Source organism: Pollicipes pollicipes, unplaced genomic scaffold, assembly GCF_011947565.3.
Source record: "Pollicipes pollicipes isolate AB1234 unplaced genomic scaffold, Ppol_2.1 Scaffold_7231;HRSCAF=8579_pilon_pilon_pilon, whole genome shotgun sequence".
Taxonomy (NCBI): Eukaryota; Metazoa; Arthropoda; class Thecostraca; order Pollicipedomorpha; family Pollicipedidae; genus Pollicipes; species Pollicipes pollicipes.
Genome location: NW_023597034.1, coordinates 20,631,055 through 20,653,041, shown reverse-complemented (window position 1 = coordinate 20,653,041; position 21,987 = coordinate 20,631,055). Strand labels below are relative to the sequence as shown.

Sequence of the window (21,987 nt, the reverse complement as noted above, 5' to 3'; positions counted from 1 at the left end):
ACCTTTCTGCGGTGTTGCAGTCTGACCGACAGATGGCGACATGTCTCTTTTTGAACGACCTCTTACAGCTGCGCAGCATGCCACATGCGGTCCTTCACACGCTCCTTCGCTGTAGGTGGTCTAACTGGAAGACGTTCTCCTGAGTATTAAGCTGCTTCTGAAGTCTGTCCTGATGTTTTATCGCTCACAGGTTCTCTTGATCTTCTCTGTCAAGCCCTTGTTTCATGAAAATTGTGCTGATGAAGCTGGTCTTTCCTTTGGCAGCCCTTCTGACTCAGCATGCTCTTTGGACCTCAGGCCTACGAAACATTTAAACATCCGTTCCCGGGGAACGTCTCGGCTAATTGTTTTTTCCCTCTTCCTAGTTGCGTCATCATCGGTGATGGTGTTTACGTGGTTTTGATGACACCTCACAATGCCGTTCTTGACAGGGTCTGGATGGCGGGACTAGAAATTCAGGCAGCGACCGATTGCTCATGTCTCCAGGCTGGCGCACTTAGAAACGGTAGCCTGTTGTTTTGTTTACTTCCAGTAGTAAACTGGATGGAGGTTGGCAAGTTGTTGATATGGTTGGAGGATGCTGATGCGTCTTCCTGGTGTTGGCAGTGGGCGAATGTATCGTCGGTAAATCACAGCCACACGGATGGTTTGAGTGGTGTCGTTTCCATCGCCATGCTTCGAGACGTTTCATGTATATGTTGGCATTTGCCGGTGGCAGAGATAACCCAGGATGGCTCCCTTAGTTTGCTGGGGATATTTCGTTAGGTCGTCTAGCTGTAACGCAGTGGTGGTGACACACAGCGAGAGTAGCTTCATGACGTTGTCGACTAAGATGTTCTCTCCATTACCTTTTCATCGCTCCCCAACTTGTTCCGCGCAGCAGTTGAGAACTTACGTGTCGGTGCGCTGGTGATCAGACTCACCACGTCGAAGCTGATAATTTGTGTGCCAGGTGTCGGGCATATATGTTGCGCGAACGAGACGAAGTGGGCTGAGCTCTTGATGTACGACTTCCCACTTAAAGGACAGAATCTGGTGCCCAGAAACTGGCTCCGCGGATAGCAAACCGAGCCTCGGCAGCCGATTGTGTATTTTTAGGTACATATATTGTTCTTGTGTACCTTCGATAATTCGAACATGCGGGAAAGTTTGCTGTGATGCTGATGTCTACATCTGCATCGAGTATCTGCCAGGCTTCCTTCGCCCTTCTTCTTTAGGAGCTAGGCAAGTTTCCGTTCGTTTGTTGACTCTTGTCTTCTCGTCCTGTGCCATTTTGTTGAGTTAAGATCTCTCTTCAGTTTGCTGTATGCATTATTAGTCGCCATCAGTCGCTTGTGAGTGCGCATTTTGTTCATAACTACTGCGGTTTTACCTTTAAGACGATATTCTGACAGCAATAGGTCGGCCCTCCCAATCCGCTCAGCGGTAGAGCGCTGGACTCATAATTAGAACACCGGTTCCAATTTCAGTCTTTCCCAGGAGAAATTCTGCTTGTGACTGACACATGGATGGATATCCAAGACCATCCACTCCTTGGCAGCTCTCGAAGATGCCTGACGACGGTCAGACAATTATCTGGCCGGAACGTTGGGTATAAGCCAATACAACAGAGAAGGACGATAGTCCGGACAATATCTTTTGTGATATCCCTTGCTGCGGGTTGTTGGAGGCTCTTTCATGTCCATAAAAGACAAAATCAAACTAGCAAGAATAGCATGACCCCTGAGGCCAAAATAGACCATCCCTGGCGTAAGCACACCCAGTGATAAACCTTTCGGTTCGTCAGACGCTCTGCTATTAAGAATTTACTGGAAACCAGTGACCAAGAGGATGTCCGAGAAACTAGATCTTGCTGGGACAGGAAGACTCACCTTCCGCGATTCGATTCACTTTCTTATCCACATCAGATGATCGAAATTCGGTTGCACCAACAATGTGCTCTAGATGAGGGCCACCTCGTTATCCATTGAACTTGAATGCCTGAGCCGAAAGACATGTCTATGATTTCGGCTCGTAAACCCGAAAGCTAAAAACCAAGGTCCCTCAGAGCCTGTTGGTGCGTACATCTGTTGCACGGATGTGGCAACACCAACTGCCTTCGTCCGGCCTCGGTCATTCGTTCATGCCATAAGACGTGGAGGTATGCTGAAAGACCGTGTATTTGCTGAAAATAGCAGAGCACCAAAACTATTCAACACTTAAAATGCATTAGATTGGAGAGCAGCGTGTGGAACTTACCTACATGGAAAATCAGCACCTCTCTTTATGTCCATGGGTTCTCGACAAGTGATGGCGTTAACACTATGCCAGCAAAGCAATTTCTCACTTTTGCGAGACAAAACGTAGGTTACGTAACGTATGACATCAGGTTACTATTTCGTGTCAATCACCACGGGTGTCGATTTATATTCTTTTGGGTGGGTCACCGCCCTCCCCCCCCTCCTCCAGTGTCCAATATGGCCCCCTACGGCGAGTTTGCCCCCCCCCCTCCAACCTTCTGCAGACTGAGCACAAGCAGAACATTGGAAAATGTAGCTAAAAAATCATCTCATTTTTAAAGAAGGGTACCATTGATTGTTTAACAGGTAAAAAACAAGGACAAGATGATATACGATGTTATGTTCAGTTACGTGCAGCTAACTGAGCTAATCTCACTTCTAAAACTTCGCGTTCGTACCCTGTTGACTTCAATTTTCAGCTTTCCTTATATGATGCATGTTTGTAATTTCATGATTAGTAGGTCTTGCTGACGTTGGCGTGTTTTTTGCTATTGTCGGTTTTGGCACTACGCAGCGATGTTTCAGTTCCTGCATGCAGCTGGAAGTCACGTTACAATGGCACGACGTAATATCGTAACATGAAAACAAACCGGTCGAATGTAAGATAATACAACAGTAATAGTCTTATTCAAAGGAGAAAAACCAGGAGAAAGAAGATATAGTTAGCTTCATATTTCAGCAACATGCCTTTATCGAAACAATAACAGAAATGAATTGAAAATCAGCCATTGGCACGATACAGTGCCATCTAAGAATTGAGTAATTTTTATCCATAGATAGGCACTATACCATGGTAATGGCTGGCAATAGCTCTTTGTTTAATACCCTGAATGTTGGTATCCTGTAAAAAGTTTGGCTTGCTGTTTAAAAAAAAAACAACTGAGAAATAAAGTAAAATCATCAGCAGGCAGTTTTGAATTCATTTCTGCTATTGTTTTGATGAAGGCATTTTGCCGAAGTATCAACCCAACTACATCTCCATTTTCCTGGTTTTTCTCCAAGGAATAAGGCTATTACTGCTGCATTATCTATGTGAGTAATGTTCCTCACTAATGCACTGAGCATCTTACGGTCGAATGTTAGCACCCAACCACGTGGCCGAGTTATTAGCCGTCTACGATGGGAAGAAGCCTTGAAATTTGCCGACATTCATCTGCATAAGTTTGATATTGCCCTCCGAGGAGACAAGCAGGAACAGCAAAACGAAAATAGAAATGTACACGTAAAGTATACCCGGACTATCTTTTAAAAACACGAATTGACATCCTAAGACATGTATGTGAACTCCTCCCGGACACGCTATGTTCGTCGCCAGCCCGCTGACCGCCCCCTGACGTTAGCCGCGGGCCAAAGCCGCGCGGTTTACGGAGACTGCAACGCTGGACGTTAGATTTTTGTTTGAAGACTTGCGGGGGCGCATATTCAAAACTATTCACACAGGACTCACCTTGTAAGTCCTGTGTGAGCCATGTGTCCCACTCTCCACCTTACCAATACTCCAGTCAACATTCTATCGGGGCGCCCGCTACGCATATCTTATAGCAGCGCAGCCCAGTCTGTGGTCCGCCACCACCCAGTCCTGCGTGAGCCATGTGTCCCACTCTCCACCTTACCAATACTCCAGTCAGCATTCTATTGGGGCCCCCGCTGAGCATATCTTAAAGCAGCGCAGCCCAGTCTGTGGTCCGCCACCACCCAGTAAGCTATCGGGGCGCCCGCTGAGCATACCTTATAGCAGCGCAGCCCAGTCTGTGGTCCGCCACGACCCAGTCTCTTGGATAAAAAAAAAATGGATTAAGCTGCGGTACTGCCCAGGTTAAACCAAGCTTACTCCCAGCTGGGCATACAGTGCGTTTTTTACCGCGAATGCCGTTGCGGAATGTGTGTGAGATCTGGCCGGGCCCAGACTGGTTTCCCAGAAGTATTCAAATTCTGGCGCAGCTTGGAAGCGAAGTCGAAACTTGTTGAATCGTACAAATATCCATGCAGGCTAATTGCATACCTATTAGAACACTCGTTGGCAACATGCAGCAAGACCAGGTAAGTTCAGAAATTACATTTCAACCGTGGATCACAAAGCATTGGCTTTACGTTACCTGTTCTTGCAACAAGCTCTACTATAAATTATCAAATTACCAATATTACACAGTGGTGGTGATGAAATTAAAAGGCCACTCAGCCTGTGGCTCCCGGTCTTTCGCAATCTCGTTCAGTTATCCGAACAACCTCACTTTAACGGTGTGGGCAGTGTGGACTGTCGTACACGATACTAGGCCAGGGTGAATCGAGCCTAGTCTTCAGCTGTTCAACTGCGGATGGCGATATTATTGGCGGCGGGGGAACGTTCGAGGGCCAGGCCATCAAGGACAACATGAGGAGGGAAAGGGGCCAGTGGCCTTTGAACACGACAGTTCACCTTAGTATCAGCAGCAAATACCCTGGCCGCGACTCGCACTTGTGGTAAATCGTCGAGGGAAATTATTAACGGGATTGGGTCCCAGCGCCGATCCTGAGGGGTACTACTAGCGACGCCGGTCCATTCAGACTTCGGGCCATGGACCCGCACTATCCGCTGTTGGATGGAAGCAGATTTTGTCAACCTTGACAGATTAGAGCTTTGTCTGCAACTTTAAAGGGCTGCGGGATATTGCAATCGAATTATTGTCCAAATTCAAATGTCATGCTTTGAAAGGTTTTCCAGCATTTGCAAACCAGCAAAGCATATGGCCGAGCTGAAACGGCCAAAAAAGATAATTGTCCTTCACACTAGCATCATTAGACAGGGGGATAGATTGGTACCAAATCTGAAATGCACGAAAACCGGGAATAACAACAGCGAAACCTTGTAAAGCGATACAAAAGTTGCATTCGATGTAAATAATAGTGAGCACCCCCGTGGCAACGCTACATTTCTGGATGTCATCCATAAACGGTCTCCTGGCGAAGCCAGGCCATGCGCTGTCCCCCACATGGCCGGGTACGTCTCTGGGGTGGCGCGTCTGGTGACGAGGCGCCAGTCTGGGCTCTATCAGTCACGTGTCGCCGGTTTAGGACTGTCCCTGTGTTGGCATCAAATCCGGTTGGGCGTCGGTGCTTTGCAGCGGCGGAGGAAATCAAAGAATGGAGGCAGGGGCTGGACGCCTCGTGGCGTATTTCATGCGCTACGGCGTACAATCTCAACCGTTAGTGTCCGGTCAGCTCCATCATTCACCTTTGGTGACTGCTTTGTGCTCTTATTTTCCGGGGCGTTGATGTTCAGTAACATATGGCTGCACAGACTTTTATCTGGTCCAATTAACGAGGCACCTCCTACCCCGAGACAACATCTGCTCTCAGACATTTACACTGTTCGTGAAACAGCTTTGTCTGGGATTGCGGCGAGCAATATGTGCTACCGCCATGGCTGATCGGTGACGGCATACTCTCAAAAGGACCAAAAGTAATATAATAAGTGATATCGTTTTGTGGCTTGTTATTTAGCTTGTGGCATTACTTGTTGCTCTTTAGCACGCGTAATTAAATACATTTTCTTTTCTGTTAAACCTTTCAGAAGACAAAAGAACATGGACTTTTGAGATTAAGACTGTTTTATAGGCCCTTTTAGGATAGGATTTACGCCTAAAGTGAGACAGCACAGTGCTAGAAGCTAGCTTCTCAGCTTGAACGACCTGTGCTTTGGCCCATTGGTGTTAGGGCCCAAATCGTGAACTTTAAATCAATTACTTACTATTTTTGGACTTTCCAATACTGGAAATGTTGGGCTAACCATTCCACTGCGTTGGATGCGCTGTGCAATCCATGTACTCCGCCCTGCTGCGCAAGGCTTCTTGCTGGGCCCATCCCTGGCACGGACTTATGCCCAGCTGGTATACAGCGCGTCTATCAGATGGAGACTGGCAAGGTTCCAGCTGGAGCCCAGCGTCTGCTCGGGCCACACCGATACCCCTGATATTTTACTAGCATGTGTCCAGTTGGTACCCAGCAAGGCCGCGGGCAGACGAGCAGGATCTGGCCAGGCCGCGGCCCATCAAACAAATGTTGCAAGTGCCATCTGGGGTCGTGCTAGACATTCTGTTGCTGCCTACCCAGTCTGCCCTTCTCGGGCCCGGCCGGGGTCACTATAAAATGCTAGCTAGGCGTAGGTGGGTGAGCTCATTGAGTACCGACCATGCGCACCCATGTATAATTGCATGGTCGCTGAGCAGCCAACTCAACTAGCAACGCTGTTATTGACGGGAGTTTCACTTGCCCCATGTTCGAACCGTAGCGGCTGAGTGCCGCTTCCCTTCATAGGCACAGCAGCTTGGAACGGTGCCCCCCCGAAAGTCAGCTGTCTCGCATCGCATTTGAAATGAGCGGGGAAGGGGCATTCTCAACAGGATGGCATCTGCCTGCTGAACGTATTGGTGGGAGGTTTTATACGGCCATGTTTTGAGCTGATGAGCTGATGTGGTTGGGGAGTGCTAATGTTTTGTTTTGACATCAACGAAATGCATACGTTTATTGACAGCATTTTGGTGTGTTTAAGATTGAGAACATTAGTGTCCACGACTTATGATAACCATGATATATATATATATATATATATATATATATATATACATAAATATATATATATATATATACATGTATATATATATAGGTATGAAAACCCTATATTTACATATATATATATATATATATATATATATATATATATATATATATATATATATACGTATGGTGGGCGCTCTATTCCTGTGAAAACACTCAGAAGCACTAACGAATTTGCCAAGCACATGCGATGACTTATGCGCAGATTTCCACTCCCAGTATGCTGGAGAGGTGCGGGTGTACCTCTTCAGCTTCACAAAACAGGTGCGTTTATAAGAAATTGATTCAAACTGCCAGCTACTCGCACGTGATTGCTGTGACTACGCACATGAGCTTTAAAAACAGGTAATTAATGCGTATATATGTATACATGCATAATGAACAGTTAGAACAGAAGTGGACAAAATCCGAAAAATTTTGTACCGGTCTCCTTATGGTGGCTTCCAAAACTCTCCCAATCATTTTGAGAAATCGACACCCATGCCATTCGCGAAAGGTAGTCTTTACATCGTGCTTGCAAGGCCATACTAATTGAATTATTTTCATATGCAACATGGATTTTAAAATCGTCTCATGCACACTATTGCCGTTAATATTGATTATCAAGCCATGCAAGCCGGTTCTTCTGGAAATTTGCCAAAACATGATTTTCCCGGCCTGCTGTGCAGTCATGCTGGTAACAAACTTCGCAGAGATAGAAATAAGTAATGAAGCGATGGACAACGAAGAAATAAGAATAACAACAATAATAGACATAGCTTGAGACATCAAAATGCAAACGTCTCAGTGTATCTTACCGTGTAAAGGTATATTACGCCTAAACTTATTTCACCGTCTACACGCATTTTACTGCCGAAACGTTTGGCTTATGATGCTGCTGCCCCGCATTCATAACATGTGTGATGAATATTGCAAAGCAACAAAATATTACCCAATTTTTGCTAATGTACTGTTGGCAAGCTTACGTCGATTGTTACGCGCATTTGCGAGGAACATTATGCACATAGATAACGCGGTATTAATCGCCTTATTCCTGTAGAAAAAATAGGAGAATGGAGAGATGTTTGTGAAATTTCGGCTACATGCCTTTATCGAAACGAATATCGGTAGTAAATTAACCGACTTCTGATATTCGTTTTCATAAAGGCGTGTAGCCGAAATATCGCTCCTGCCTCTTTATTCTCGTGTTAATTCTACGAGAAATAAGTCTATTGATACTGTCTCATCCACTCATGGCAAACGATCCACTCGGGTACGACTCGGAACACGCCCATCCAACCCACAGTGCGGGGTGTGTGCGTCACACCAGACCCGTGCGTCGACAAGATAGTGTAGCGAATGCAAAATCTGCCTTCCACAACACCTCTCAACACTTTTGAGAACACCTCTGCACAAAAACTATTTTCAAATGTGTCATCCGTTCTCAGTGTGCTGCAAAATGCTTACGGTCTACATGGTGGTTTATTGAACAGAGTTTGCCCCTGATGGAATGAAAAGTCGACTGTTTACCTCCCAGGTCTCGTGGTTAACTCCAAAGCGGAGCGCCGACAGGCCTTCAGCACTACTTCCCACACTGATCGGCTCAGAAACACCGACACGTCAGCAGCCATCGCACCAACGCTCAGCCGAACACATCCACCGCGCGCCTCACCAAACCTGCGCCGAGCCGCGCGCTTCCCCCTTTCTTGGCGGGAGGCTGCTCGCAGCCCGTGCGCCCCGCTGAGGACTGCTCGCAGCCCGTGCGCCCGCCGGGAACCTGTTTGCAGCCCGTGCACCCCGCTGCTAACTGTTTGCAGCCCGTGTGCCCGCCGGGGGCCTGTTTGCAGCCCGTGCGCCCCGCTGCTAACTGTTTGCAGCCCGTGCGCCCGCCGGGGAACTGCCCGCAGTTCGTGGGCCCGCCGGGGGCCTGTTTGCAGCCCGTGCGCCCCGCTGCTAACTGTTTGCAGCCCGTGCGCCCGCCGGGGAACTGCCCGCAGTTCGTGGGCCCGCCGGGGGCCTGTTTACAGCCCGTGCGCCCCGCTGCGGACTGTCTACAGCCCGTGCGCCCGCCGACGGCCGGTCGCCGACGCCGGCCGTCGGCGTCGGCGGTGGGGCAGTCAGCCGCGGGGCAGGGCCGCGTCGGGAGGGAGCCGGTGCTGTTCGAACCGTCGCCGGCCGTGCGATGGCGACACGCTCCGCCCTCGCGGTGGCCGCGGTCCTGCTCTGCAGGTACGTCGCTTGGAGGATGTTTATTGTTCAGATAACAGGGCGCGGCGCCCGACGCTATGGCCGTTGCCAGCTCTGGCAGGCATGTGTTGGCAAACATAATCTCATGGGTGCCAGATGCATTCCACTGTGCATTGTGCTTAATCACAGGTAACTTTTTTCAATTAGAGTTAGGGCTAGGGGACCAAAACAAACAAATGATATCAAGTTCATCATTACCTCACCGCTGAGTTCATTGATGTCTTAATAGTTCAAAAAGGCCAGGAGACAATTGCGTCAGACGGAGAGAACGCCGCCCGTTGCGCTAAACGTGTCGGGTGGCCGCTAACGCAGTCCTGTGAACGCCCGTTGCGCTGAACGTGTCGGGTGGCCGTTAACGCAGTCCTGTTTCTCGGCCAGGGAATGACACTTTGACACCGTAACGTCGCGCTGCATGCAACGATAACGTCTCTTACGCACTAACAAACGAGATAGCTTAAGGTGCCTGAGTTAAACGGGTTGCGATGTTCAAGCAACGGGTGACTCTTAGCAAGTCTCCCAATTCGTTCAGAGAAGACAATAAACGGAAGTAAAAAAAATGTTCAGAGTACCGCAGAAAAAAATAATGAATAAGGGGAATGCGTATGTGCGGATCCCACTGCTTTGGATTTGTTTGCGCAGCCATAGTGGAAAGTGAAAAACATTCAACGTGCAGCAAACATTCCACTGGCTGCCTTTGCTCTGCAAATCGTTCGCAATGTTGTGATTCACCCCGTACATGGAGTAACATCGAGTACCTTATAAACGCTTTGCTCCTTGCAACATGTGTGCGGAGCGGTCTATTGTATGGTTTCCATAACTGTATCGATGACTCGCTCTAATGGCACTGTCGTCAGCTTCGTCACGGAATGTTTTAAGGCTCAATATTGTATCATTCGCCGGCTGGCAGTAAGTACTATTTGCATGCCCATGGCCAACGTTTTAAAATACTTATTTTGTTTACAGGATGTCCTTGATTTTCAGCCTACCAGGTAGTTTCACCCTTGAAGTACTTCAAACCAAACTGAGGGCATTGCAGTACGACGCGAACCAGTGGCCGACTTTCAACAGCACGCCAGGTGGGTTTCCTTTGTGTAGCATTCCACCGTCCTGTGCTTTTTATCGCATTTCCTGTGGTGATTTGTAATAGAAAACAATATTATCTTGTCATGGATCTGGTCGATCTCCCAGGAAACCGCGTGCAAATTAATTGGTAACATTCTGATGCTTCCCTTTCCTTTGGACCTGCATTGCGAAAATTTCAACGCTGCCATGAATCTGAACAGAAAGGTGAAGTGCGGAGCCGGTCGAAACATTCATTTCACACTCCATTGCACCATCCGAGCTATTGATCCGCTATGGGCAGATAATCTGAGTGGGGTTCACTTGACTACAAGCAAGGTGTCTGAATGTCCAGTAGGACATCTGGCCGGGTTCCGGGAGCTGTCACTCTTGTCAGGTCGTTACGTCGTCATCCAGTCGGGCTTCCTCGTAACTGCTCCAACTGCAGGCTGCTGACGAGTCTATTTTCAGCGGCGCTCGTCTCTGTGACTTCACGCGTGTAGCTGTGGCATGCTTTGATCCTGTTCATGCGATGAATTTCGTTTGAAGTCCCTGCAAAGGGGGTGGGGGACTCGGCCCAGCTCGAGATATAGGGTTCTATTTAGTCGATTTTGACGGCAGGGCATAGCATTGTTTCTGTTGATTTGAACTAATTCTTCATTTGACCAGGACACTAAAAACAATTATACAATGTTAATGGCACTTTCATGGAGAAAAATATGTGCATTGCCCTGCCTTGTTCAAACAATCAAACAATGTATTATAACTAATGTACCGTTTCACAGTTAGGCTGATTACAATGCTTTGACTAGCCTAGACTAGACTACTTTAGGTTTTGCAGGAAACCCAAAGTAAAACCAATTTTATATTTTGTGATCGGTGGCGACGGCAAGACCTGGCAATAGCGCGTAAATTGCAAACGACAGTGTAACCATCCCCTACATGTGGTGACACGGATCTCCGCCTATGAAAGACTCCCGACCAATGACGGATGTAGGATGTGCAAAATTGATGGAGAAGAGCAAGATGCGAAATGTGTTGGGATGTCTGAACACTACAACATCTGCCGTTGGGATGTCTGAACACCATACCATCTGCCGTTGGGATGTCCGAACACTACAACATCTGCCGTTGGGATGTCTGAACATCATACCGCCCGCCGTTGGGATGCTTGCGCACTATAGCATCTGCTGTTGTTCCCACATTCCTGCACCTGGCACCGTCTGGCGATACCGTGGCTCGATGCAGCCACCTCGGTAATGCCCGATACCGTGGCTCGATGCAGCCACCTCGGTAACGTGAACGCATGCCGGCCGCAAACCGATGTGATCATTATTCTAGGGTAACAAAAACGGTCTCTTCCAAATCATTCACAACTGCAACCTGATGCTGTTTCCAATAAGCTCTCCCGGTCCGCCCAAGTCCTTACCTTTCTCCGCCCGTCGGCGATGCTCGTGCTTTACGCACCGAACACATGACCAGTAAGATATCATCAGCTACCATATTAGTGAGCTGCGAATGGACGGTAACACCGAAGCCAGCGGCCATTCATGATATGTCCAATACGACGTATTCCCCTATCTATGCACATGACAAACCAGGATTTTTCAGCATACGTGTCCGTCCCAGTGAGTCAGCTGATGAGAGCGCCCTGCCTTCCGGCCCCACCCGCTCGGGCGCGATGGGTTCGAATCGCTTTCAGACGCTTACAATTGCTCTTGGACAGGTATGACCTGCGGCCGGTGGCAGTGACCGCGCAAGAAGTCAGTTGATGTCAGAGGACAGGGCGGACCGTGCCGAACATTGCGGCACGTTGAACTTTTGCCACCAGATCGTGCTGTTAACCTGGAAATGCGCGATCAGATGGTAGGAGTCATAGCTCACACAACAAGCATGTTATTTATGCATGAAAGGTTATAAGTTCATTCATGTAGGCTCTGATCCCAGACATTTATTCATTCGAATGGTTCGGATTTAATCTAAGAGAAGGAATGGCAAATGATTAAATATGATAAGGCTGAGGACATTAAAGCTTATTTCAGCCCGATCTTGGTAGCCAGCAGTGACCAGCAGTCCGGCAAAACTTGTGCGTGAAAAGGCTGCGAATCGTTACGTCACGCCTGTCACGGACCAATCTGGTCAGCCGACCAATGGCGGTGCGAGCCGAGCTGTCAGCTGGGGCATTCGCCGATTGGCTGTCGCCCCAGGTGGCAGCGCTGACGGATTTATAATGCGAAGCGTCCCATGAATGTTTCAAGCGCTGCCATTGGCTTTGGCGTGCATGCCAATATATTTGTCGCTGCTAGACGAGAACGCCTAAAAGTACAATGCGATCTTTCTGCGCCACGCCTGTCTCTTAGTAGCTACATGAACTTTTTCATACGGGGTGTCCAAATATCTGGACTGAATATGTAAGAGTGAAAGCCAGGAGCGCTCAACAGAGCTCAACATAGCCCGAATGGTTGATGATGGGATTGAAAAGCAGGGAATGATGGGCTGAATTGCGTCAGCTAGGTTAACAGCGCCGACACGTCCTCGATTACTCAAAGTTCCGACCACCGGACCTGGTAAATGTTGGAAGCACCCCATGCTAGTCCACCACTTCAAACTGCGGGCTGTGTGGCCTGTGAAATTGCCACCTGGTCGTCTGCTGCAAAGGGTCGTTTTCGCGGCTGACCTGGCCAGTTGGAGAACAGCTTCATGGCGGCTACGGCTCAGAGATCCCCCACGTAAAGTGCCAGTTGGGGAACAGCTTCGCAGCGGCTACGGCTCAGGGATCCCCCACGTGAAGTGACAGTTGGGGAACAACTTCATAGCGGCTCTGGCTCAATGATCCCCCACGTGAAGTGCCAGTTGGCCGCTAACCACCCCCACCTGTCCACGAGTGCTGCCTGCCCGTCGCGTAGGCCGCTGAGCGTCTCGCGGGCGATGACGAACATTTTCGCCCACGTGTTGGCTTTGGACGCGGCCGCGGGCTGTCCGTGTGGTGCGTGCCGAGCTGTCACCTCGAGACGTGACGCACTCGCCGATCGACTGCTGCCCCGGGAGGAAACGCTGACGGATTTAGGATGCGAAGCGTCTCATTAATGTGTCAGGCGCTGCCATTGGGTCGGCGTGTATGCCAATATTTGCTGCTGATGGACGGAAATGAGTAGAGGGTTCTATGTAGAGGGTCGCGATGTTTTTATGAGTAGGGGGTTACGATGTAGAGGGTCGCGGTATTTTATGAGTAGGGGGTTACGATGTAGAGGGTCGCGATGGTTTTTATGAGTAGGGGTTACGATGTAGAGGGTCGCGGTGTTTTATGAGTAGGGGGTTACGATGTAGAGGGTCGCGGTGTTTTTATGAGTAGGGGGTTACGATGTAGAGGGTCGCTGTTTTTATGAGTAGGGGGTTACGATGTAGAGGGTCGCGGTCTTTTATGAGTAGGGGGTTCGATGTAGAGGTCGCGGTTTTTATGAGTAGGGGTTACGATGTAGAGGGTCGCGGTGTTTTATGAGTAGGGGGTTACGATGTAGAGGGTCGCGGTGTTTTTGAGTAGGGGTTACGATGTAGAGGGTCGTGTGTTTTTATGAGTAGAGGGTTACGATGTAGAGGGTCGCGATGTTTTTATGAGTAGGGGTTCGATGTAGAGGGTCGCGATGTTTTTATGATAGAGGGTTACGATGTAGAGGGTCGCGATGTTTTATGAGTAGAGGGTTACGATGTAGAGGGTCGCGGTTTTTTGCCCCACTTGTCGCGTGGTATCTGAATGAGCTTCGCGAAAGATAAATTACAGCCCTTCTGCACATGTCATACTTAAGCTCTATCAAACTCCAACACAAGCTAGGGCTCATTGCCACGGGTGCCTGTGGGCTAGAGCTCATGGTCGCGGGTGTCTGTGAGCTAGAGCTCATGGTCGCGGGTGCCTGTGAGCTAGAGCTCATGGTCGCGGGTACCTGTGAGCTAGAGCTCATGGTCGCGGTGCCTGAAAGCTAGAGCCATTGTCGCGGGTGCCTGTGAGCCAGAGCTCATGGCTACGGGTGGCTGTGCGCTTGAGAGCGCGGCCATTTAGAGCAGCTGGAGTTCTCTGGGTTTGCCGTGTCGTTGGGCCACGCAAGTGTTGTCAGGGGCGCTGGATTTGCCTGACGATTGGTCTATTTAAACTGCGCGTACCAAATCGAGTTGTGTCTTGAATAGAAAGTGTACAAGTGTTTCAAGGCTGCTCTTTTTATTAGCTTCGATCACTCGTCTTCTCTTCCGCAGCCTTGAAAATGTGAGCTAAACTAGACGGGTACATTCGCAAAGTCTCATTTCAACGCCATTGCGACACCTTTGTTTTGTATTGCACAACCCCATCCGTAACCCGTTGTAAAGAGGGCTTCGTCAAGTCTTTCATAGCAGACCTTTGGCTCAGCTTACAACGAAAAACATTGGCAGACATCTTCAACAGAAACATCAACAGAAACATAGTTTTTTTCCAAATGCACTTAAAAATCAAGCGTCTTCAGCACAACATGCCTGGCTGACCGAACGCCATGGATTCTTAGAAACCTTGCAATACTACAGCAGAGCTCCATATACAAAGCCTTTCGGAACCAGTATTGAAAACTGAACGCGAGTAGGACCGCCGCTCAAGGAGCTCATGGAAGGTTGGAACCAAATGATTGCGAGCCCTCGGTCGATGTCTGCCTCCCATTTAAGCAACATTGAAATGATGAACATAGAATCGATGTGACATGGCCAATTTCTCCTTAACTCACGAGCCGCACTCTATTTTGGCAAATCTAAGACGATTATAGCGAACCCAAACTGCATAGCCAGTGATTACAAAGAACTTTTATCACATGGTCAGCCGTGTTCACGTGGTTGCAGCTCGGTGAGATTCCTGCAAACGCTGTCACGCTGCCAAGTCAGCGCCGCGGCCTCAGCGGAATGGCCCAGAATCACAGGCCAGCTTTGCACGACAGAGCGGCAGCATTCTCGATTCTCGGCACAGTCCGCGGTAGATTTACGGCGTGTTTTCAGACAGAGAGGAATGGTAGGAGCACCGTGCCTTCTGCCGGCGCCTTCTGAACGTACGATTTCGAGCACACCTTGTCTTGACAGCCAGCACTTAGCCGTGAGTCACGTCGCCCACGCATCACAATTTGGCACACAGTGTTTTCGTTATGCAGCTGCACACACATGAAGGAAGACGCTCATGGAATGAAGCCCGCATGTCTAGTCGGAGATACCCGTAAGATTAAAAACTGGCCAAGCAGCACGCATGATTCACACATACCGCGGCATATATTTGCCGCATCGGACTTAGATGACCGTTTCAGTCATTGCAGAACCGAAACGTACCAACTCCGCACATCTCCACTTTCCATTGCAAATGGTTTCATGCAGCCGTTCCTCGCTGAATATGATCGAGGCTACTCTTACGCTTTGACTTGATGGCACAACATGCGGATACGTACGATAGGACTGGAACAAATGGATCGCTCACATTCAATTGCGGAAACGAATGTTGGGAGAGGGACATTTTTACGCTGTAGAGACTGTTGGTCGTTTAAATGCATGCGACTTCTTGCCCTCGCTCCGGGCTCTGTTGGCCGGTTAGGGCGGCTTGGTTGGTTTGATCGAGTTGCAAGTGGTCACGAGAGATCGGGGTCGGAGGACTCCGCCAAAGGCCCCAAGACAGTCAAGCGACCCTTACACGCTGAAGAGTCCTCGCAGTCCTCACACTACACGACCACCGGGCCGACACAGGCACACTTGCCCGCGACACTCCGCGGAACAGTCTACCAGCCAGGAGCCACGCGACTCGCGAGCGGCACAGTGCAGCAATAAAACGGTTTTCTACAGATCCTGTACTTGCCAAGCGGCTCTGAAAATCCCATAGGTCAAGCACGTTTACGTGTCCTAAGAGGGTCAGACGACCGCTGAGACCTTCGGGCACTGCTTACGTGCGGACACTCCCAATACAGGTGTGCCGTTTGAAAAACAGCTGCGCGGTTTCCAGAGCCGACACCCTTGTTATACGAATCCAGTAAGGAGTCTTGCTAATCTGCTGCTGTGTTTAGATGTTGATGCCACGGCTAATCTAACTGAATTGACAGCAGCCCGACTTATGTCCCTCGGGTAAGTTGTGAGGAAAAAAAGTTTTTTTTTTGTCTTCTAACACAAGAATGACTAAACGTAAGTCGTTCGGTGCATTAGCAAGGAACACTATTCACAAAGATAAGACAGTTGTATTAGCCTTATTCCTCGAAGTAAAAGCAGGGAAATGGAGATAAAGTTTGGTTTAATATTCGGCAATATGCCTTTATCTAAACAATAGCTGAAGTGTTGTAGCTCTTCTGCTATTGTTTCGATAAGGCCATGTCGCCGAAATATCAACCCGACTAAATCTCCATTCTCCTGGTTTTTCTCTGATGAATAAGGCCAATACTACTGTCTTATCTATACAAAAAGATATTGAGGCATGCGCTGCAAAAATTTAGTGGTCCGTTCACAAGAATAGTTGGTGCCTGCCCCGATGCGCTACTCGGCTTCAAGCTATTAACCATGTTATGCAACCCAAAAATCGTTTAAACCCAAACAATCATAAACCAACCTATGCTTTACTTTTGTTGGGTGTGTCACGCTTTTCGACAGCTGTCACTGCCTCACGTTGATATGCTTCCTGCGTTTATTTTCATTCGTTCACGTTGTATAGTTCTTTCGAGAAGGGGAGACCACCCAAAAAACAATCGATTACATGTTTGAATGTCTCGATTTTGTTTGTAGGCGATCATTGAATGTATATTTTTTTAGCAGCGAGCCTCGTAGGTCCCTAATGAACAACACACTTACAGGCACAAGTGCATGCAGTGACATAACATCGCCTCACTCATGCACACAAGCACACTCAGCGCCAACAAACAGAAATTTAGCGATGAATGAGAAATGGACAGTTCAGTAAAAAGAAACGAAACCGCGTAGTAATGCCATACAAAAAGATTACAACAATCGACATGACAAGCGCGTGGAACACAGCACTGACGGCGCGCTGGGAGAAATCTGGAACGACAAGCGCGGTCATCATTTCCTGAGAAGCACGTTAGATCTGAAGGTGGGGCGGTTAAGCTTGCTTGAAGACGCAGTTCCTTAGCTAAGGTGGCGATCAAGACGTGCTTTGAATGAGTGAAAAGAAAGACTTTTCCTTACTGCGGAAGGGAGCGGTTGTTAAAACTTAAGTGAGTCGGTTTGCGGCGGCGGCCATGAGACGGCGGTCACGATGAGGCATGAGACGGCAGCCATGACGGAGACATGAGATGGTGGTTATGGCTGGACAAGAGACGGCAGTCATGGCGGAGACAAGAGACGGCGGCATGGCGGAGACATGAGACGGTGGTCATGACGGAGACATAAGCTGGTGGTTATGGCTGGACAGAGAGACGGCGGTCATGGCGGGACATGAGACGGGGGCTCGGAGACATGAGATGGTGGTTATGGCGGACAAGAGACGGCGGTCATGGCGGAGACATGAGACGGGGTCATGACGGAGACATAACGGGGTCATGGCGGACATGAGACGGGGGTCATGGCGGAGACATGAGACGGGGGTCATGGCGGAGACATGAGACGGGGTCATGGCGGAGACATGAGACGGGGTCATGGCGGAGACATGAGACGGCAGTCATGGCGGAGACATGGGACGGGGTCATGGCGGAGACATGAACGGGGTCATGGCGGAGACATGAGACGGCATCATGGCGGAGGCATGAGACGGGGGTCATGGCGGAGACATGAGACGGGGGTCATGGCGGAGACATGAGACGCGCGGGCATGGCGGCGGTCATGGGACGATTGGTGGCGGTTGATTGATCGCAGCTTTCTTGTATATTTTATTACGGATGAGTCAAGCGGATATTTGAACCCGAGGAATGGCTTGTACTGTAACGGGCAGGCGTCTTCTTGTATCGCAGTTTTCGCTATCGGGTACGTATAGTGCGCCACCTTTTCTTGACGTCATCCGCCTTTGACATCACCTGTGAAAGGTGTAAATGCGGTTCCTGTTTTCAATGAATTCAAAATGGATAGCAGAAACTATTCCATACAGCAATCTTCAGAATGATAAAGCAGGTTAGTTTTGGCATAGGGCTGATCTACATACTTGACCCCAGGTCAAAGGAATTTCTTAGTTCAAGTGTTGTGTTGCATAAGCAACTATCTCAGAGATGTATGGCCTCATCTAGCACCCGTTATTGCATCAGATTGGGAGATTCCCTAGATATCGTCTTCGATGCATCCATGGCCTGACTTCGACGTGCCTAGGTCAGTGCCCTTGCAAGGTTGATCTTATTATTTTACACTAAACGATACGCTATTCAGTTGTCTACAGCTACGCAAATGTGGCGCGTATGTGGCGCGCCGTTCGGAACCATGTGAAAGAAAATCGGGAGGGGTTCAATTTGACCCACTACTTGGACGCGTGTTAAATATATATATCAAGTTGTTCATGGCAGTGTTTGGTATGGTGCGTTTGCTACCGTGCGCAAGACATGGAATTCCGCTTTTTAGGACGTTTTCTAAGAATTTAGGTCACATCTCAGCAGCCAGAGTAATGAAGGCGTGGTGCGAGCCGCGCAATTTAAACGAAGACACCGGTTTTAAATTAGTAATAGATGTCCCAACGGCCCGACCCTGAGACGCCCAGTGAGCATATCGGTAACGGCCAATGCCTCCTTTATAAAACCCATCTTGACTGCAGTAACCCCTTACTTAAAGTAACATAGCTGCTACCATGAAAACGGCATAACAAATGTTTATCAGTATGTTTGTCACAACGATCAAAACCGTGGATCGCTGTGCCCCATCCAATTCGCTTATCAAGCTTGCCCAAACTTTTGGACAAAATTAGTCAAAGTTGGCCATTCTCGAAAGGTAGGCCTTTTGACACATTAATCAGCCGATCGGTGTCAGTGGCCGAATGCATCTGGCTCCATTAGTTAGTTTTGGGCATCATCCATGTGATTTTAGCTGACATATGGCGCATCTGTTGGTGCCTCGCCCGTTCCACGCCGCCACGGCCGTCGCCACTAGGCTAGGCATTCGCCCCAGCTAGGTATTCCGTGTTTGTTGACCATGGGTTTTCCATGGCAAGCACGCTCCGTCGGGACTCTAACATGTAACGAACCTTTGGCCACCATTGCCGGAAGCCTACGTGACTGGGCATCATCAATGAAAAGGCTACACAGATGATTAATTATGGGCGCTGCAACAACGGTTACCATTGTTGTTGGACTACTGTTGCCATCAGGTGTCGACTAGAGCCTCCAGCGTTCGGCAAGTGCGGTGAAATGTGACGAATCCTACAGCATCATTGATATGTTTATCATCAGTGCTTAGTTACTAGAAATCGTTCGTAGAAGGAATGAATGGAAGCATTTACGCATTTCCTTACAAGTGTGTTGGTAATGGCTGGAATCAAAAGCGAAATGTTCCGTTTGCAGTATTCTCTGTTGTCATTAACGCCGTAACTGCGTACCGTGCCTATTGTATTTGTGTACGTTGTCCTGTCTTGGCATGCATTTTGGCATGACGCAACTTTTTTAATCTGGTTACCGCCCTTGAAAGTATATAAACTGGGCGATCGTATTATACTGCTGCCACAGCGTTTCGACCAGCGCGACTCATATGTTCCTGTGTTTACAGCTGCGCCAACTAAGGTCAAGATTACAATTCATGTGAATAGTTTCGGAGCGCCGCAAGCATCTACAATGGTAAGCGGCGTCGCGTCCATGAACAGCGAGCTCAACCTGCGTTCGGGCAGAAAAACAGAATGGACAGTACAGCACCTTAAAGTAGATTGAGCGCGATGATGATGATGATGAGGATGAGGAGGAGGGGGGAGGAGGAGGAGAGGAGGAGGAGGAGGAGTGAGTAGAGAGAGCGTATGGCTGCAACACGGCCCTCAACGCCAAACGTTGCATGTCTGGTGAGCCAACGTCCTTTCAGCCCAGTTGATTTGCGATTTGATCTACTGCGTTTCTCGACTGAGAGCACGTAATGCAACGGTGACGTGAGAGAATTGTGTGCGGGTGGGTGGGGTATACCACAAGTGTATATTGATGCCATGTATATTCATAGCCAACATGGCGGGATTTTCTGTGATATGGTGTTGATGATGATAGGTATGGCGAATGCATTAGCGAGGCATCGTGATAGTCACTATTTCTTGTTTGGTAATGATGTCAGGAAATTAAATGTTTAAAGATGCTGTCGCATTATTTACGGATAAGGCTTGCGCCGAAGTTGGAAATCTATCAGAAAACAGCACGAACCTTCATTAAGGTGAAGCAGACATCAGCCATCTTGTCTCGCCGTGACCGCTTGCCCAGCAGCATCTTTTTTGCGGCAAAAGTCTACCATTTTCATTGTCGAAGAGAGGAGTAAGGTAGTGAAATGGTCAAGCACTTCGCGTCCTCGCCTTCACGCAGGAGGACGGGTACGACGGGTCTGAGGACGGGTACGACGGGTTCTGAGGACGGGTATCCCGTCTGTTCTGTATGGCCCTTGTGTTCTAATGTGGTCACCACAGCAGCCGGTGCTCCGTAAAGAGACTGATTTGATTTGATCTGATTTGATGTTTACTTTCGATTATGGACATTAAGCGGTACATAACATGAAAAGTGGATTGGTGCATAAGCGGAACGCTTAAATCTGAGCGCCTCTCCTAGCAATAACAAGGTATGGTCATCGCCGGCAGAGAACCCACGACACAGCCGCCCACTCCGCCCGATCCGTAAGCCGACACGGGCCAGGCGCCCGCCGCCACCCCGGTCTACACATAAAACGTCTCGCACATACTGCCGGGCCGACGGCGGACGTCCGGCCCGGCAACGCCACCCAGTGGCCCGTCTGCTGACCGCGCCCGCTGAAAGTCGTCTAGGCGAATCGCTTGTCAAAAAAAGAAGTGCTTGGAAAATTTTGCCATGTGCTGCCCATTGCGATCCTGTAAACCGTTACCTCTGAGAAAGATACTTAGTCGCTCGTTGTGAGTGAGCTCAGAAAGGTTTGGAATGATGCGATCTCTTTACGTAGCATTAAAATTCGGATTTCATGATGCGAGGATGTTAAGTACAAAGTGTTTAGGGTCTTCATATGGATAGCCACATAAGCAAGAGGGACTAGATGTATTTGGATTTTGAGTTCCGAACAGGTGGGCATTCAGGTCTGACATTCCCAATCTCAGCCTAGTATTTGGGATGTTACCACGCAATGGATCCAAAGCTGTGACACACCGAGGCACGGCCACACCGCAGAGCCGGTTAAATGTCCCGACTGAAGGAACGTGAGGACTGGAGGATGGCACCTCAAGCGAGAGCTGGTTCCATCTTCTCGTAGTTGATGAAATATAGGATTTTTTGGCATGTTGAGGTTTGTTCGGTGGTAATGTGAGTGTCATTGCATTGCGTAGTGGGCGTCCTGTGCAAGTGCTCGTGTGTCAGGTAGAAGTGCAGTGTACGTTTGTTGGCAGTAGGTGTTGGTTGTGTATGAGGGTGTGGGAACAGTGTCAGTTTGCGCATGTTTCTTCGTGATTTGAGAGTGTTCCGTCCCAAATCGTCCAACAGCGCGCGGACGTGTGTTCTGTGGAGTGCACCGGTGATTAGTCTTGCTGCTCTGTACTGTAATCGGTCAAGTCTAGGGGAGTCGCTGGTTGTCACAAGTCCGTTGTATACCACGTCACAATAATCAAATCAAAGGAAGAATGTAAGTTCGTATATATGTAGTTTGAGGATATGCCGAGGGAGAGGTCGCGATAGTGGGTTAGAGAGGCCAAGGGCTCTACTGATTCGGAGATGGTGTCATTAACGTG

At 48.9% G+C, this 21,987-nt stretch overlaps 1 protein-coding gene across 2 annotated transcripts in view; it reads left to right on the top strand.

Moving 5' to 3' along the window:
* The first annotated feature begins 8,984 nt into the window (after positions 1 to 8,984).
* Positions 8,985 to 21,987, top strand: part of LOC119109287 (glycine receptor subunit alpha-4) — a 49,987-nt gene continuing 36,984 nt past the window's right edge. The window contains exons 1-3 of one of the 2 annotated variants that reach the window (XM_037232884.1): positions 8,985 to 9,080; positions 10,080 to 10,174; positions 19,824 to 19,891. In XM_037232884.1, the coding sequence (XP_037088779.1) occupies positions 9,034 to 9,080; positions 10,080 to 10,174; positions 19,824 to 19,891 (210 nt within the window). In that variant the 5' untranslated portion in view covers positions 8,985 to 9,033. Of the gene's footprint in view, positions 9,081 to 10,061; positions 10,175 to 19,823; positions 19,892 to 21,987 lie in introns of both variants that reach the window. The other variant, XM_037232883.1, reaches the window with a different exon arrangement.